The sequence below is a fragment of the Chenopodium album genome, chromosome 24 (assembly GCF_948465745.1).
Source record: "Chenopodium album chromosome 24, dcCheAlbu1.1, whole genome shotgun sequence".
In the NCBI taxonomy this organism is placed as follows: Eukaryota; Viridiplantae; Streptophyta; class Magnoliopsida; order Caryophyllales; family Amaranthaceae; genus Chenopodium; species Chenopodium album.
This window is the reverse complement of record NC_137857.1, coordinates 14,714,933-14,733,283: the sequence shown is the minus strand read 5'-3', so window position 1 is coordinate 14,733,283 and position 18,351 is coordinate 14,714,933. Positions and strand designations below refer to the sequence as shown.

Genomic DNA, 18,351 nt, shown 5'->3' with positions numbered 1-18,351 from the left:
AAACCCACAAAATCACAGCATATAAACATGAATGAGATCCATCAAATCAAACAAAAACTTGGACAAAAAATCAAAAACAAAAATGAACTACAACCTTACTTTATTTGCTCACAAAAGGTAAACAACAAATTAAAGAAATAAAAGGGAGTAAATGGAGGCTATCTTGCGATTAGAGATGGTCTTTGGTGCCGTTACGCCGCCGATTTGACAAGTTAGGACTTAGAAGTACGGGGTGGAGAGTGGAGATTGGAAACTAGAGAGGGAAAGTTAGGGTAAATTGTAATGAAATTATGAAAGTGAAAGATACCGACTTTGGTCTGGGCCGAAATTTGTGAGCTTGTGATCACTATTAGAAATTTTAGCCTTTTTTATATATATAAAACGGGTAAACGGATCCGGGTCCGGGTCTGAGAGTTAGACCCGGACCCAGATCCGTATTTTTCAACAGGACCCGGATCCGACCCGGATCCAACGGGTCCAAAATTTGAAGACCCATATCCGTGAAAAACGGATCTGGATTCACGGATCCGGGTCGGGTCCAGATCCACTGCCATCCCTATCCATAGCCCACCCTGTGTTACATTCAATTTCTCTGTCCTTATTTCGTCCTCTTTGCAAACTCCATTAAAAACGCGCAATAGCGTTTGGTAGCCCATTCAATTTTGCCTCTCACCTGAGTGGTAGTGAAAAAGGACTGAAGTGGGTGGTTTGGAAGACGGTGCAAGGTTCAATTCTCCCTAGAAAAATCTGGAATTGAGACTGGAAAGGTATGTAACTGAGCTTAAAATTTCCCTTAATTTCTCTTATTTACGTATGTGTAATTCGAATAATTGTATTAATTTGCGTGCAAGATTGTTGTGTTATGGTGTGATTAGGCTAATATGATGCTAACTTTAATAGGTTTAATTGAGTTGAATTACTTGTTAATTGTGCAATGCGAATTGATGTTAGGGTTGATTTTTGCGATTATGTGAATTGTTTTGGTTGATTAGATGGATAGATGTGATAATTGTGGTTTATTTGTAGGCGTTGATTTTTTGCAATTATGTGTTTGATATGTTGGTAACATGTCTATCTTTTTTGATAATCTTACCATTTGGTTCTGGCATGGCGGAAAATTCAAAATTGTTGGAAATGGGGAGTTGGTTTATTATTATGGTATGGGTAGGGATTTTTGTTGTGGACTCTGATATACTATGTAATTGGGAGTTAATTACTTGAATTAGTATAGAAGTGTGGGTATGCGTGTGTAGCTGGGATGTTGTATCTAATCCCAGGAATGAGTGTGCAAGATGTCTCAGGAGAATTATTGAGGGGTGATAATGAAGTGTTGGAGTTGATAGAGTTAAGTAAAAATTACATGGATCTTGAAATTTACTTAATGCATCATGATGAGGGCCCTATTTTGGCATGTAAAGATGCTAATTCTAAGAGTGTAGGGAGAGAAGAAGTAGTGCTTGATGAAGGTTTTGAAAATCCACCTTGTGTTGAAAATCCACCTTTGGTTGACCTCCAACCTGTTGAGAACACATCACACATTGAAGACCTCATACAATCATAAACTCAACTAGTCATTAAACCAAAAAGTAATGTTATTAGCTAGGAAAAAAATGACCCCAAGAAAAGGACCACCCACAAAAATCATGCAACCCATTAGGACAAGTCCTAGAATATAACAAAAAGCCTCAACATCAAGTGCAAAAGATGCTTCCACAACAGCACAAGTTGCTTTAAGTGACCCAACTACCACATCTACCAAGGCCAAAACAAGCGCTTATAGGATTCCCTCATCCTCTTTGACAGATGCAACTACCACACTTAAACCCTTAAAACCAGATGTGGTTGTCAAACCAAGTGAGCTCCCCATTCCTAAACAAACCTCCCTGCCCGAGAAAACCACTTCTTTTCCTAACATAGAAATTGTGGTAAATGAAGATTATGACTAGGAGGATAACAGGGGTTACAATTTTTTGAGATAGAGTGAGGTTATAGGTTTTAACTGTGATTATAGTGATGATAGTGATCCGGAATATGAGCCAGATTTTGAAGGAGATGAGGGGGGTGAACCAGATCGAGGGGGAGAATGATGGCAGAATAAGTGATGTGGATGTGAAATTTAAGCAAATGAGGTGAGTGAACAAGCGGAAGGAACAGATTTCATTGTTGATGAGTCTGATGAAAGTAATGAGGAGCTTAGGGAAGCAAGAGAGAGGGTGAAGATAGTGAACCACAAGTGTATTGAGATTGCTCAGTAACTTCTAAAGGAAGCTAGTGAAAGGATCGTAGGTTAGGGCTGCAAACAAAACATATCCAATCAGCCAGTGTAGTTGCCATAGCTGCAGAAGGAGGTTAGGAAAGTGATTATGAGGATAGCGATGAGGAGGCTCACTCACCGATTCAGAGTGAAGATGAAGCAGAAGGAGGTCATAGAGTGAAGAAGGGTGTGTTAGTTAGAGGTGATACTAACTTTTCCTCATTTGTTTGGAAAGTAGGGCAGAGGTTTACCAACAAATCTGAGTTTAGAGAAGCTGTTAGCAAATATGCAGTGATGCAAGGTAGGGATGTGAGGTATGTGAAGTGTGTTGGAGAGTGCCCTTTTTATCTGTATTGCTTAATGCACACAAGAGACAAAACATGGTTGGTAACGACAGTGGAGTACTCTTACACATGCCATCGAAGTATGATTAGAAACTAACAATTAAAAAGGCTAAGGAGCTGCTGGAGGTCTTCAAACCAAGGCCACACTGGCTAGGGATGAAAGTAATATATACTATACACTAAAGTAATAACCAAAGGGGACACTTGGCATAATTTTGTAAAACATTTTCCCTCCAAAATGCTATTTATTTATTTTCTTCTAAAAATTCTATTAAAAAATTAAAATTCTTTATCAATTAGAAAAAATAATCCCAACTTTTATCAATTAGGACCGAAGAAAATGAAGACCCCCCAAAGTTCGGATTATTCCATAATAATCCAAAGTTGGAATTATTGTACCAAAATTGATGAAAGTTGGGATTATTTTTTTTAATTTTTCCTATTTAATATACAATACATAAGAATTTAATTTTGAAAAAAAAAAATCAAATTTGAAAAAAAAAAATTACATATGTCATTTAATTTCAATTAACTCATATAATCTATACTATATACTAAAGTAATAACCAAAGGGGACACTTCGCATAAGAATTAAAAATATATCTTATATGAATCCATGCATTGCACGGGGCCAAAAACTAGTTAATAACATAATACTAAAAAAGACAACAGGAATGACACGTGTCAATTCCTGGTGTAGTTTTTTCCTCCAAAAACACTCTTTCCTTTTTTGATAAAATCTTCTTTGAGAATATATTATTCCAAATCTTTATATGTATGTTTTGACAGTATATATATTCCTGTAAAATTATTATTTCATTTCTCATAAATATTACTTTGTATGACAAATTTTTAATATATCATATTGCATTCTTTCAAATGATTAATATATTTCAAATAAGGTAAATTTGTAACAATATTAAAATGATGAATCTATTAAAAATATATATTTGTACTACAAAAAGTATTATTATTGGTATTGTAATTGTTATAACTAAAATTAAATGAGAACTTTGATTTTTTTTTAATCCTTTAATTGGTTACTCGCCTAAATGCCTAATTCTAATACAAATAGCCTAACAATGCAAAATGAAGGAGTTTAACAACATAACGTAACATTATAAACACTTTATCTATGCTATTATACATGAAAATAAATAAGAATTGTGTACATTGTAATTTTAAAATTTTTGATTTTCATCAAAATTATGATATAGTATCTGTACAACGTTCTCTAATTCACATTTAAATGTAGGATGTCATTTTTAGTGTACTATTTAAAATTGTTTCAATCTCCTACGATAAATTGCTAAGTTTTAGTTGTAATGTAGAAGTTTCTAATATATTAAATTCCAAAAATGTTAAATATGATAGCTCTTAAAAAAAAAAAAAAAGTTGAGATCATCATTGCGTTTAGGTGGGAAAGTTTTTATTAATAAAGCGACAAGTGGGCAATGGTGACGTCATCATCTTCTGTTTTAGTAATAGTTAATAGATTATAGATTATTATACAAAGCCCTTCAAAAAAAAAAAAGATTATTACACAAAAAGCAAGTTTAAATTAAGGAAATTTTGACTTTTGATACCCCGAAAATGGCCTGTATTGAGTTTTGGTACCCATATAAAATTTTTATTTTATTTTGATACCCATCAAAGTTAAAAATTATAGATTTTTGTACCACTTAACGGAATTTGTTAGGGTTCCATTAAGTGGGGTCATTATCTTATTGTTTAGTATTTCATTTTAAACAAAAAATTATCCCAGCCACCCCCGCTCTGTCAGCCACCTCCCTCTCCCTGCCTTCCCCCTTTCCTCCAACCGAAAAACGACCCCCTTCCCCTTCCCCCACCAAAAAATCGACACCCTAACCCTAAACACCACCTCGAAAACCATCCCAATTTGGGTGGGGAAGGAGAAGGGGGGTTGATTCAGGGAGGGGGCAGTTTTCCGGTTGGAGGAAAGGGGGAGGGGTGGTTGTCGAGGTGGGGGCAACCGAGAGTGGGAAAGGAGAGGGTGGTGGGCACTAGGCAGCGTTGGTTGGGCACATACATGGTGATTATTTGGGCGTTGAACCGACATGGTGAGGGGGAGCAGTGGCTGACGGGGAGGGGGAGGGTGGCCGACAAGGAGGGGTATGGCTGGAATTTGATTTTTTAAAAGTTTTGACTGTTTTTTTAATAAATTAAATCATTAAATAATAAAATAAAGGGCCCCACTTAGTAGAATTTTTTTTTTCCAAAAGTTTCGACTGTTTTTTAATAAATTAAATAATTAAATAATAAAATAAAGGGCCCCACTTAGTGGAATCCCAACGGATTTCATTAAGTGGTATCAAAAGCTATATTTTTAACTTTGATGGGTACCACCGTACCAAAATAAAATAAAATTTCAGATTGGTATCAAAAGTTAACCGAGGCCGTTTTCGAGATACCAAAGTCAAACTTTCCTTAAAATAACATTGAGAATCTCATCAAAGAAACATTACAAGCAGTTAGAAGGACTTAGAACAACTCACCAAACCTGTAACAATCTATTTTGGCATCAAACTTATCATAGTTTACAAGCATTACAAGTAGTTAGCAGTTAGAAGGACTTAGAACAACTCATCAAACATAATCCAAAAAAGAATTCCAAGAGCTAGCCATGATGAGGAAGATAATCATAGTTTACCCTCGTATATAATCCATTTCAATCATATATACTTTATGTTTTCAAAAAAAAAAAAAAAAAAAAAAATCATATATACTTTAAAACAATTGTATCATAGTTTATCCTCGCCAAACCTGTAATAATCTATTTTGGCATGTGAATTGCCAAACCTGTAATAATCTATTTTGGCATATGAATTACACAACGTAGACAGTTTCCACTAATCATAAGATTGAAAGCTTTGTTGATGTCCTCAAATTGAAGATTATGAGTGATAAACTGATCAATCGGGATTTCCTGTGGGAAGTTTAAAAAATGAATTATACAAATATATTGGAAGCAAGCTAAGAATGCTTTCACAACAAGAAGGATTTTAATTACTTATAACCGCAAGGTAAAATGAATTCTCTCTCAACAAGAAGGTGACCTTGTAATAATGCTCTTAGTCTAATCAATTCCATATACATGTTAAATCATCACTCTGATAAAAGTAAAACATGTAACTATGAAAGAAGCAAGGATGCAGTGATGATACAGATGCAGTAGTATTATGTTTAGTTAGCATTTCAAGGAATGAATAAAGAAGCAGATAAATTCATCATACTACCAAGAAAGAATAAAAAGTATATGTTCCAACGAGAATCCAGGAAGATAAGTTTATGATTTTACACTCCATGGTTAATATTAATTGACAAATTTTGCGAGTTCATGTGAGAAATGAACTTATAGCCCCTGAATTTGTAGTAAAATTTTGGTACTTTGAATCTATTAACATTAGTAATAGTTGTATTCTTACAATAACTGTAATTTATGTAGCTACACAATGTACCACTCATTGAAATAGAATATATCAGTAATTTAAAGAAACATGAATTCTTAATTTCTTACTTGCACCTTAATCTTCAAAATTATAATTATTTTAACTTTGCTTGAATAGTTTTGTTTCTAGGGTTTAAGGAATCCATATATATACTATGATTGTCATTGATATCTCATATTCTTTAGCACTACTTACTCTTACAATTTGATCAATTGTTTAATTAGCTTTTGCTAATAGGGTTTGAAATTGAATGATCAATTTTTAGAGGTTTGCCTACAAAGTAGCAATTCTAATTAAATTAGCAATCGTACTACGTATATTGAGATGGGAATGTCAACACCTGACCATTGACTTACTATTGCTTTAGATATAAGACTAACTGAATTGCTTATAGTATTTTGACAGATTATGAATTATAAATGGTGAACCACAATCCTAAGCCTTTGTTTTGCCCATACATTTATTTGTTTAATCCTTCAATCCTTAAAACATGACATTTTTTTCATTTTTGCAGGCCATGAAAGCTGAATTTCAAGTAATCATCTTCATATGGTTCGACTCTACTTACTCAACTTCATTAATTGGAATGGTTTGTTATAAAATTATTTTTGAAAGGTTGTACACAACCTATCACTAACCTTTCAGCCAACCATCGATAAGGTGTTTGGTTAAGATAACCGAGAAAAGATATGGAATTGTTCTACAAATTCCATAGTGTATGGTACTTTAATGGTTCACTCTCAAACCATCCAAATCAAAGGAAAATCACTAGTTCCTAACACTCATCTCATACTTGTTCACAATCTATGGTATCATTCCAGTTGATCTGTGCTATTACTGTGTGATATTTTATATCAGTGGATTCTCTCTCTATCGTCTCAGTTTTTTTTTTTTTTTTTTTTTCCCCGTTCTGTTTTAAAGCTGTTCCCTACGGAATAGACACAGGATATTTTGTTTAGTCAATCATGTTACTGATTTTAAAACAAAAACTAATGCAAAACAAGCCTGTGATTACAAGTCTAACCACTAGTTAGGTCATAATAGATTAATAGCAAGAGAAAAGTAGCAAGTAATGAGAAGAGTATTAGCAGATAATTTAGTTCACACCTTCCTGATATACATGTCCACCAACTTAGGAATATCTGATTTGGGTTTCCACCCTCCAATTAGTGTCCCTTTCAGTGTTCTCCCAGAAAGAAGCAAACCATAATGAGCTCTCACTTCAGGCTCCACTTTTGGTACACCGAGAGTAACAGTCAAGCCCCATCCCTGGATGAACAACAAATTTAGCAGATTTAAACGTTAAATACAGATAAGTAAGAGTTATTTAATATGCAAACGAATAACATGAGGGAATTACATCACAGCATGAGAGCAAAGCAGTTGTTACAGTTCCAGTATCACCCACACACTCAAAGGCATAATCAGCTCCACCACTCGTCATACGCTTAATGACCTGCAAAATAACAGATTTTGCAATAGCTAATCATTACTTGAAAAAGAACAGATTTTGCAAAAGCTAATCATTTTGCAATGAGAGCAAAGCAGTTGTTAGTGTGTAGTTTGGCATGCACTGAGATAGCTAATCATTACCTGATGTATGGGCTCTTCATGGTCTGCTGGGTTGACAACATCCATTATTCCAAATAATCTTGCTGCATAGGAACCACCAATAGTAGTCAAATTTTCTGATCTGAACTGACAAGCAAAATGGAGAGTTTAACAGACAACTTCTTGGCACCTTTCTCAAATTTGTCAGGGTTAGTGTCAACACCAATTATTTGAGAAGCTCCTCTGAGTTTGGCCCCCAGAGCTACCTGAAGTGTGGTAGAAATTACAACACTTACAAGTAATAAGACCTTTAAGCCCATAAAATTATCCCGTTGTGTAATGTACAGGAAGAGAAAGTTGCCCTACTTACAGAGAGACCAACAGTTCCAAGGCCAAAGATCACAACAGTTGATTGTTTTGATATATCAGCAACCTTCCAAGCAGCACCTAGACCTAAATGCTCGAGCATTCAAGACTTATTAGAAAAGCTTGAATGCAATAAAGGTAAACTTAACTTAAGGATGAAAAGCAGGACATATATTCAGTTTTCTGTCCACTTATTACCTAGGAAAATGCAAAAAAAAAAAAAAAAGGTTCATTTAAAATATACACAAAAACCCAGACCCCAATTGACTCCTTTAAATATTCTGACCATAATAGCAGATTCAGTAGTTCAAATTATCTTGCATTTATTCGTCAGAAAGCTGGATCAGATTGAACCAGTTAAAAAAAAAATGTTCAAAGATTAAAAGTTATGCTCCCATCCCTTAATAATCTTCACATACATGTTGGAATGAATGGCACAAAAGTTAAGAATTGTGTTAAATGGGTAAAGATAAGAAATAAAAGTCATTTTTGGTAGAGTGAGGAAAGGATATGGAAATTTAGTGGATAGAGAAAGCAAGTATGAGAGTGTGAAGTCATTGAGTATGAGAAATGGAGGGAGTAGAACTACTTAATTGGTCATCCATGAGAGCTTTGGAGTTGTGAGATTTTGTCAAGGACGCCAATAATTTCAAAAAACCATATATAACGAAGACTAATGAATAGTAGAAAGAAATTGATAAACAAATCATTCTACAATTGATACTTACCTGCAGCTACACCACAACTGAAAAGACATAATTTGTCCAGAGGAACATCAGGTCTCACTTTAACAGCACAACCAGAGTGAACAACAGTGTACTCACTAAAACTTGAGACAGCACAGTAGTGAAACACGGGCTCTCCTTTGATTGAAAAACGTGTCTTCTGATCACTGTGCATGACACCTTTCCTTTCCAGGCCTAGAACTTGGCACATATTGCTTTGGGGAGATAAGCAATGTCTGCATGTCTTACACTCTCCGGTAAATAATGTAAGCACATGATCACCCTCTTGGAATTCTGTGACTCCTTGCCCCACACTCTCAACAATCCTGCATAGTTTATACCTTAACTTATTTAACAGCTGCTTGATATTATTAACAGAACTGCCAAAATGATCATCAATTTTGATATATTTGTATTACAACTAAACTCATGAGTCATAACATAGTCAATCCAGATTAACATATTTCCTCCATGCAGATAACAATGCATTGCTCAAACCCCTCAAAATTAAGAATTCACCATGATTCGTCAAACTGCTCTTTGTGAAGTTTCGTTTCCACCCGCTCTCCACCTTCTAAATTTAAACAGTTGATTTTAGAGAATGCAACGACCTTTCCAAACAACTCTAAATAATAAAAATGTCTATAATTTCAGATTAAGGTAATAAAAATTTATGCAATGAAAACAAGAACAGCAAGTTGGACATCCTCCTGGATCTGAAGTTCTTGGTTATACCTGGTTTATCAGGGTAGTCAAACTGGCAGACGCAAGCCACACAAGTTAAAATCACACCTTTATTTTCCCAAATTTGAATATTAGAGTACTAGACTAATGGAGAATGAAGCACGTATGATATAAGTTACTGGTAGTGGTAAAATAACTCAAAACAACATGAATCAGACAGTTCAACAGTTAGGTACAACCTTCCTTTTTAATTTCTATTGTTTTGCAGCCAGGTTATGCAACAGAAAAAGAACATGGAAAACGGTAAATAATTGAGGCCATGAATGATAAACTAGTTTGCAAAATTTGGGTTTTTAGACTTTTTACAATTGTTAGTTTATGTTGATGCACCATTACAAAAATAATGACAAGTACCTACCCAGACGCTTCATGGCCAAAGATCCGAGGAAAGATTGGAATAGCCTGCAGGAACAATAATTTACCATCAACTCTTACGTTCTTTTTGTTATCTTTTTTTTTTTTTGACACATATTTTTTTTTTTTTGTTATCTTAGAAGAACTATCAGTTCCCTGGTTATATTTATATTTTTCTGAAGAATGAAATTTGCACGCCTGTTGATAAATAAATATTCTTAAACTCCAGCAGAAAGAAGATATGCTAGGAAACGAAAAGTAACCAATTGTACTGTACATGCTCCATATTACAGGACACATAACAACTTACATAAGATTAACTACAGAACTACAGATTGACTTTGTGTATAGAAATATGTTATTGCTACTCCTCTATCGAAAAAAGTCCAAGGCGTTAATAACATCTGAAAATATTTCATAATTTAATGTATATGCTCCTCCATCTCTAATGTCGGGACCTTTTTTTTTTTGGCAGGAGGGGGGGGGGGGCAGTGATCAATCATACAAAAAGGGCCAATTTCATGTTCAAGGAAAGATTACACAAGTCTGAAATTCAGTTGACTTCTGCAGTTCAAGACGTTCCTTGTGGTCAAGACTACACCAAAAAAGGGACCAAATATTGAGGATTGAGTATACCTTATTTCCAGTACCAAGTTTCACCTACTATAAATTTGTTAATAACAATGGCATCTAATGGTTGAGGAGATTTACACACCTTTAACAGCCTTACACAAGCATACTCTAGAATGGTAGAGCCTCAAGGACAGTCTGAATTATTTTTCTCTTACTTTCTGTTTGTTTGGAAGTAATGCAGTGGGCTCACCTCAACTAGCAGGTAAAAAAGAAACCCCTCAGATGTGCCTGCTGAATCTTGACACTTGGAAAGGAGGTGGAGAGCTGACCAACAACTGTTCTTCTGCTTCTAAAGGACTGTTTGACGATTAAGTTATGTGTAGCATGCATCTCATCCCACATGTACTGTTTTGTATAACAAGGATGTGATACAGTGAGTAAATGTATCCTTGTTCCAGATTGTGTGAGTCCCAGGGATCTAGCATTATTTAAGTGTTTCCTATGTGGCCTTTGACAAAAGATGAAAACTTAGTAGGTCTCTTTATGAAATATGATTCAGTCCAGGCGAGAAAAAGGGGGGGTGGGGGGAGGGAGCTTGTTTCTCGCCAGGTCTCTAATAACTGTACTGAGAGATCCTTTGATGATTAAAAATTCTATAATCACATATAAGGAACTAGGCATGAAAGCCTTGTGTGACTAGAAGAGATTCGAAATAAATAAGGCCATAAGGGCAACAATGAGTTCTTATGAGTTATGACTATCAGCTAATTACTCCTTTCTGTTCTGGAGTCTGGACCATCCTATATGGCTATAATTTACAAATTTCACTGTATAGCCTTACCTCCTTGACTTTCCATAGAATCGTCTTTAAAGACTAGAATCATTGAATTAGACTAGCCTCAACTGTTGGACATTAAAAGGGAATACCCATACCACTCAGGCCAGGCAGTCACTATAAATGTAGTCATCCACCCTAGTACAAAACAATATATTTTCTCACTTTGCTTGACATTTTCGTTACTATAGTTCATTATACAAGGTAAGATTGCATTAAGAAATAGTTGAGTATTCTCTTAGGTGACTTTCCCTTTTTTTGTGAACCCAACTCAAGTGTTTCGTTTGAGCGACGAACCTAACTCAGCAACAGGGATACTCTCCCTCAAAAGAGTGGGCTTTTTACATCCAAATATCATCCTACCCCTTAATTTCCAATAAGAGCTTACCTTCATCATACTCCTTTTGTTTAACTTTTATTAGTCCTAGTTGGATTTAAAAATGATTCCAATTAATTAAACAATCTTAGTTTAACGATGTTTCTGTACTACTAAAGGCATGCTTGGATCAAAGGTAATGTATTAATAGGGTATTAAAAGTTAAACTATAGAAAATGAAAAAAAATAAAAGAAGTTGTAAGTAGGATTATGTAGTAATGGTGAGGTGAGAGGTGAAGAAAGAGAACTATAGCCCTGCTCCTCATTTTGGTGTGAAGTTATCCTAGGGTGAGGGGTGGGTAAGTATTATCCTATTTATGAGGGTAATAATTCCTCCATTTCCCTCCCACCACCCCCCCCCCCCCCCCCTTCTCATGTCACAACTCACTATTTGTTCATGTCCTTTAACATTACCACAAATTACATATATTTATCCTAGATTGAATTTTAATACTCTCTTAGTGCATTATCCTGGATCCGGGCATAACCTAATTCAAAATTATGTCAATTTTGTTAGTTTCGCGTAGATCTCTAATTTGAAAATGTATAATTTTTAAAAAATTAATCATACGAAGCTCGAGATATTGTAATTACAATATTGTATTGAAAATTAAAAATATAAAATAAAATAAAAGTAGAGAAAGTTCTATTTTTTTAACTACAATATCTTTAGTACTTTAGTTCAATTGTAACCATTGTTTGATACATATCCACAATTTCCTTGCAAATGTGCTTAGCTTCAACCAACATTATATACATTAGGTAAATTGAGGTACTTGTCTATTCCACTTTTACAAATGTATTCAAATGGGGTAAATAACATAATGAAACAATCCAATTTAACGGGGCAAACAAATAGGGACGGAGAAAGTATCAAATAATAGAAAGAGAAACACCTGTGATTGCCACGCGGTGACGTCGCTTCGACAAAGAGAAGTGCAGACGACTTTGATCCGGATTTCATTGGGTTGTGGCGGACTCACCTCCACCTCCTCTATCACCAATTCTTTCCCTGGTCCCCATGCCACCGCCGCTGCCCACCCAAACCCGACCCGACCCGACAACGCAAGCAAAATTTCTAAAGTTAGCAAAAAATTCAAAGCAATGGAAGAAAAATGCAGCTATTATATTTAGCCAATTGATTGTTCAATTACCAATTAAATATAATATAGTACCAAAAACAAAGTTAATTATACTTTATACCATAATTTAGAAAAAGATATTGTGAATAAATTTAGAAGTAATATTTATAAATAAAGATTTGGCAGTGTGTACCTTTGCAGGTAATAACCTGAGTTGATCGATTGATGATTTTAGTAGAAGATGACATAATGTAGATAAATTAAAGTGAGAATGAATTGAAGAATTTGATTTGGTTGCAGAATGTGGAACTCTAGAAGAAATGTGGGTTGGTGGAGATCGGATTTGTGATCGCGTTTATTATATAGAGTCAATGGAGTTATGGAGCAACGGAAAAGCATTGAAACTGGTGGGTTTAAAAGTTAGGTAAGACAAAAAATCCAGAGTTTATTTCTTGGTAGGGGGTAAAATCGTAATTTTAAATATGTTACTTTAAGAAATATTTACTAGTAGTTGTTTACTAGTTTAATCCCGTGCGTTGCACGGGTTAAATACATATTTTTTTTTGTTTAAAATGATTGTCAATATTCTTTATTCGAAAAATTGTAATTATAATCTCATTAATTAAATTTGAAAGGAATATTGTACGTAGTATTTGTTAATTTAGAACTTAGGAGAAAAAAAAATAGAAAAAAAGATGATGATGTCAAAAATAGTTTTGGCGGGAAAAATTTTCATAAAAAGTTGACAAGTGTCCTTTAATAACGTCAGCATGTTTTGTTTTAGTAATAGTTAATAGATTTTCCCATCATCTCTCAATATTCCTTTTTGTAAAGCAAATTAATATACACTGTCTCCTGCCTATTTTCAGATACATTCTAACAGAAACGAAGAAAGGATTTGAGATAGTAGAAGATCAAACACCTCAAAAGGTCAGCAAGAGGTAGGAAGAAATGAACAAAATTCAGTATGCTGTTGGCATTACTCGTCGATAACAAATAAGAATAATTAGTTTGATGATTTTCAGGCATTGATTGATGAGTACAAACTGTTTGATTTTGCTGGGAACAAACAACTATTGCACTACTATTTTATTAGTTTGGACTGATTTTATCAAGCGCGGGGATTGAAAACTATGGGTATGTTGGTAGCGAGGTTTGACACAAAGAATCAGATCCTAGAAGAACTATTATAACACAGATACTTACACATTGTTCTTACAAGAAAAAAAATTTCATAACTTTTCGTAATAATGCAGGAATCAAAATATAAAGGTCATGTCTGCTATCTTAACTAAAACTTTCTGTGATGCTGTTATAGCAATAAAACAATGGCTAGTTATTTGAGATTTCTCAATTTAATAGTCATCTTCGCTTAATCAATAAAAACTTAAATCAAGTAGTCAGAAACAGCATAAACTACTGCCTTATTTCATCAGAAAATATTTCTAGACTAGTGTATTATTGTCAGGTTGTCACAAATTATGCTCATGGGTTTACCATATTAGATAACTAGATGATAGATGTTGCAGGCGTTTCGTGTGAGTAAAATATGTAGCCACTGCCCACTGGCCTGCCTGTTCTAATAATGCTCCTAATACTATATAGCAATATTCAGTTTGTTGTGTTTAAAAATAATTCAAAATTCAGAGGAACAGATTCATTAAACAAGAATAGTACTACGTACTATTCTGTTAATTCATTAGTTTGGACAGTGATTTTTATTAAGCGTGCAGATTGTTGTGAAGTATTGGTAAGACGAGAGATTTAGGCAGACATGAAGAATCAGATTCTAGAAGAACTTCTATGATAACACAGATACTAACACATATTCAAAAGTTTCAATACTTTCAAGCCAAGTATGAATGAAAATTTGCATACCTTTTTGTAAATAATGCAGGAATCAAAATACAAATCTGATGTCTGCTAGCTTAATGTAGACATTCTGTGACACTTTTATAGCAAATACCATTGCAAGCTAGGCGGCAAAGGGTGCCTATACCACCTCCATCAACTACAAATTTTTAAACATGAATGCGAAAATGAAAACTATAGGTATTTGCAATGTATCCATATGAAATCATAGCAATAGAAACCAACAGTAGTAAGTATCCATAATAAAGCACCAAACATAGCAGTGCTAGTTGTTCCTTTGATGAATCCTAAATCACGCGAAAGAAAAAGACTAAATTGTTTCTGCACGCAGTTTACATAATGAATCTAGAAAAAGAACGAACCATCATAATCACTAACACAATAAAACTCTATACAAGTCTCTAACACGACATTCCGAGGAATGGAAGCAATACAACAATTGTCCTAATATCACAACAAAAGAAATTAAACAATGTTCTAAGAAATATTTATTACTCCAATTGGTTTATTCTGAATTTTTTAAGTGGTTAACAACTTGTAAGTTGATAGAAGCCATGCTTATGTACCTTTGGATCTTTCTAAGGTGTCACTAAGCTCTCGACATAAGTATCTGCATAACATATTTGCTTACCAACAGCCCTTCCACAAGTCTCTCTTTGCTGGCTAATAATGTTATAAGACATCAGTTTCATTTCAGGAAAACCCCCACTTAGACCGAAAATTTTACCAGAGTCTTCATCATAAGTAACCCTTCCAATATCGTTCTGTTGAAAGAAGTTATATGCATCTAAACTCGAGTTTTTGCTATCGTACAGATACCACCGGTGTTTGGGCACGCGCTCTCCAACATCCTCTCTCATAATCCATATATTGCTACTCTCAGCAGAAATACCAAATACTGCTAAAGATTTGCCTAACACAAACATAAACTTTATCATTCGCCTCTCAGGCAATTCAACACATCGAAATTCCTCCCTCCGAAAATCAAAGGAAAGAACATGGGTGTATGCAAACTCGCCATCTTTTCGAGCTCCATCCCTCATCAACCAATGCGCAGCCCCTTGACAGAAATGATGCTGAAATTGCATATTACTAAACGGAATTGCAGAATTCATCTCAACAGTCTTGGTCTTCCAACAATGATTTTTACGTGAATAAACCGCGATTTCTGATGACAATTTCTTTATTCTAAATCCAATCACCTTGTAATCTTGAGTAGAAGGATCAAACCCCAGAACAAATTTTTGGACGAGGCGGTCGAGCATCGGACAAGGTGGAAGTATCAAAGTTTTCTTAACATAAGGGTTACATATCCTCAACAATGGATACTGTGTTTGTGTATCAGTATCAACATATTCTTGGAACAAAAACAAACCATTCAAGATATCCCAAACCCTGCAATCTCCATGTACAGTAGTTATTTGGGAACATTTATCAAATGTGGACTTAAAAACCCCGATTACTAGTTTAGACCTTTCCTTGAGTCCAGTTCTTTCAACTAGTAGTAACCGATTCTTGTAAGAGTTCTCGTTGAAATGTTGACAGTGTTCTGTAATGAAAGCAGGGGAATCGATGATTGAACGCCAAGATTTGCAGACGTCTCGTAATCGAAGTAGTGTTTTCACCGGCAGCTTCAGGAATACCGCCGTCCATAATTCTGGATATAACTTCATGTCTTCCGGCCACGCGTCGCCGTGTCGGGTTTTCATTTTCTGGGTTTGCATTATAAGGAGGGAGTTGGAAGAAAAGGGTCGTTGTGAAGAGAAAGAAAATGAGCGATTGCTTGAGTTGTGGAGTGTTTGGGGTAATATAATTAAGAAATTTATGTAAATGAGTAGGTGACTTGTGGGGTTTTTATAAGAGAAGCTCCAAATGTTCAGGGGCGGGAAAACTAACTACCAACTAACTTGTACCAAATCGACTTAAGTTTTTTTTTTTTTTTTTTTTTTTTTTTTTTTTTTTTTTTGCAAAGCCGAGGGCATGAAGTTAGATTATTAAAAGTTTAAAAGTAATACAAGAGAGTTAAAGAGGTTTATCTTTCAAAATTACATCCCGAATAAAGTTAGGTGGATCGTACAATAACATAAGAGCTACATCCTGATTTGGGGAAGTTCTACAATACTTAGCTAAAAGATCAGATGTCCTGTTAGTGTTCTTACCTTCAAAATAAATCCTAACTTCCTCCATACTCTCAAGTCGGTCCCGGATTGTTTGACTTATACGACCAAAAAAAAATTACAAAATTGTTTTTTACTACAAAAATTTTAAAAGTTTTATTTTACCACAAAAAAATTTTCTAAAAATTATTTTTTACCACCTACTGTCAATAAAACCGTTAATTTTAACAGTTTTTTTTTTTAAAAAATCGATTTTCGTGCACAAAACATGTTGTTCAAAGGTTCAGGAGGGAATTTTGGCCCTATGGGTCTAATTTGAAGTCAGAATTGACAAAAAAAAAGATCAGAAATGCCTCATTTCGCGTGTCTCACGCAATTCTAGGTATTTTTTAAACACGCAAAAGGAAGCAATTCCGATCATTTTTAGTTAATTCTGACCTCAAATTGGACTCGAGGGGACAAAATGCCCTCCAAAACCCCTAAAGACCATGTGTTTAGCACGAAAATCGAAGAATTTTAAAAAAAACTGTTAGGTTTTTGTTGTGAAAAACAATTTTTAATTTTATTTATTTTTTGGTGCTAAAAAATGCACAAAAAAGGAAAAAAAAAGTTGGACCAACTAAATCTTAGGGCCTGTATGTTTTCCATTAATTGGATTTAATTTTTAGGCCCAGTGTATTGGTATTCCCTCCGTATTTTTTGTTAACTAAAACTTTTTGACTTTTTATACAGCTCACATTTATAAAACTGCCTTGATAAATGCATATCTAAGACTAGATGAAGAATTCCTCCAAAGCCCATATCGGTCACCCATCAAGTTCTTCTAAAATCAAATTTCTTACAAATATGTCCAAAAGATTAAATACGACAATTCATATTGAACAACTATGTTATAAATATGAAAATAAATGTATATAATTTAAAATCACAAGGTTTAAAAAAAAAGACATTATAAATATCAAATACATATAATCATAACGAATAATAATTAAAGTAGCAACCTGGTACAACGCCCAAGCTACACACTAGTTTAATATAAAAATCAAACAAAGTAACACTTACTCTACATATTTAATATAAATGCTCTCTCACAACTTGGCCTGGCCTCTTGCCTTCACAAGGCCTCCCTTGCTCAGGCTATCATCCTACCCATTATATTCAATATTAGAACTCAACCAAAATTAATAGAAAAATTTGAAAAACACCACCATGTATAGTAGTCAATTTTGACATTACCACCTCAAGTTTTTTTTTTTTTTTAATCTTACCACCTAGTTTTTTCCGAAATTTTTAAAACTCCCACCACTTTCACAAGTGACCTCTCTCTTCCCTCGATTACCCTCTCTCTTCCTTCTCCCTTCTTTTTATCTCTTCTCTCAAATTTGACTTCAATAACACAAATTTCGCAAATTAGGTATAAATTTCTACAATCTAACCTTCAACGAATTTAATAAATTAGTGTAATTAGGGTTTGGATAATCAATTTGGGGGTTTGTTAATTTCGAAAAATTAGGTTTTATGAAATGAAAATTGAATGAATAGTTGGACAATTAAACAGGTAATTGGGACAAAAACACAATTAAATCATGGAATTGGGGCGAAAACACTAACATTGTAATGATGATTATTCATTTAGCTGAACAGTTCATATGCACTTTCAATACCTCGCTGAATTTGTCTATTTCCTC

General features: G+C 34.4%; 2 protein-coding genes across 2 annotated transcripts; both read right to left on the bottom strand.

The window, feature by feature from the left end:
• Positions 1-5,051: 5,051 nt before the first annotated feature.
• On the bottom strand, positions 5,052-13,064 carry LOC145611150 (alcohol dehydrogenase-like 6). Its single transcript, XM_081666428.1, has 10 exons — positions 12,868-13,064; positions 12,489-12,625; positions 9,813-9,856; positions 8,714-9,036; positions 7,990-8,072; positions 7,810-7,885; positions 7,662-7,723; positions 7,429-7,524; positions 7,176-7,337; positions 5,052-5,545 (listed from the first exon to the last, which is right to left on the bottom strand). The coding sequence occupies exons 1-10, from the start codon at positions 12,920-12,922 to the stop codon at positions 5,429-5,431; spliced, it is 1,155 nt and encodes a 384-aa protein (XP_081522554.1). The 5' UTR covers positions 12,923-13,064; the 3' UTR covers positions 5,052-5,428.
• Positions 13,065-15,124: 2,060 nt separating this feature from the next.
• Positions 15,125-16,219, bottom strand: LOC145610591 (putative F-box/LRR-repeat/kelch-repeat protein At1g11620). The gene has a single exon (XM_081665902.1). The coding sequence runs from the start codon at positions 16,217-16,219 to the stop codon at positions 15,125-15,127; it is 1,095 nt and encodes a 364-aa protein (XP_081522028.1).
• Between the last annotated feature and the right edge of the window lie 2,132 nt (positions 16,220-18,351).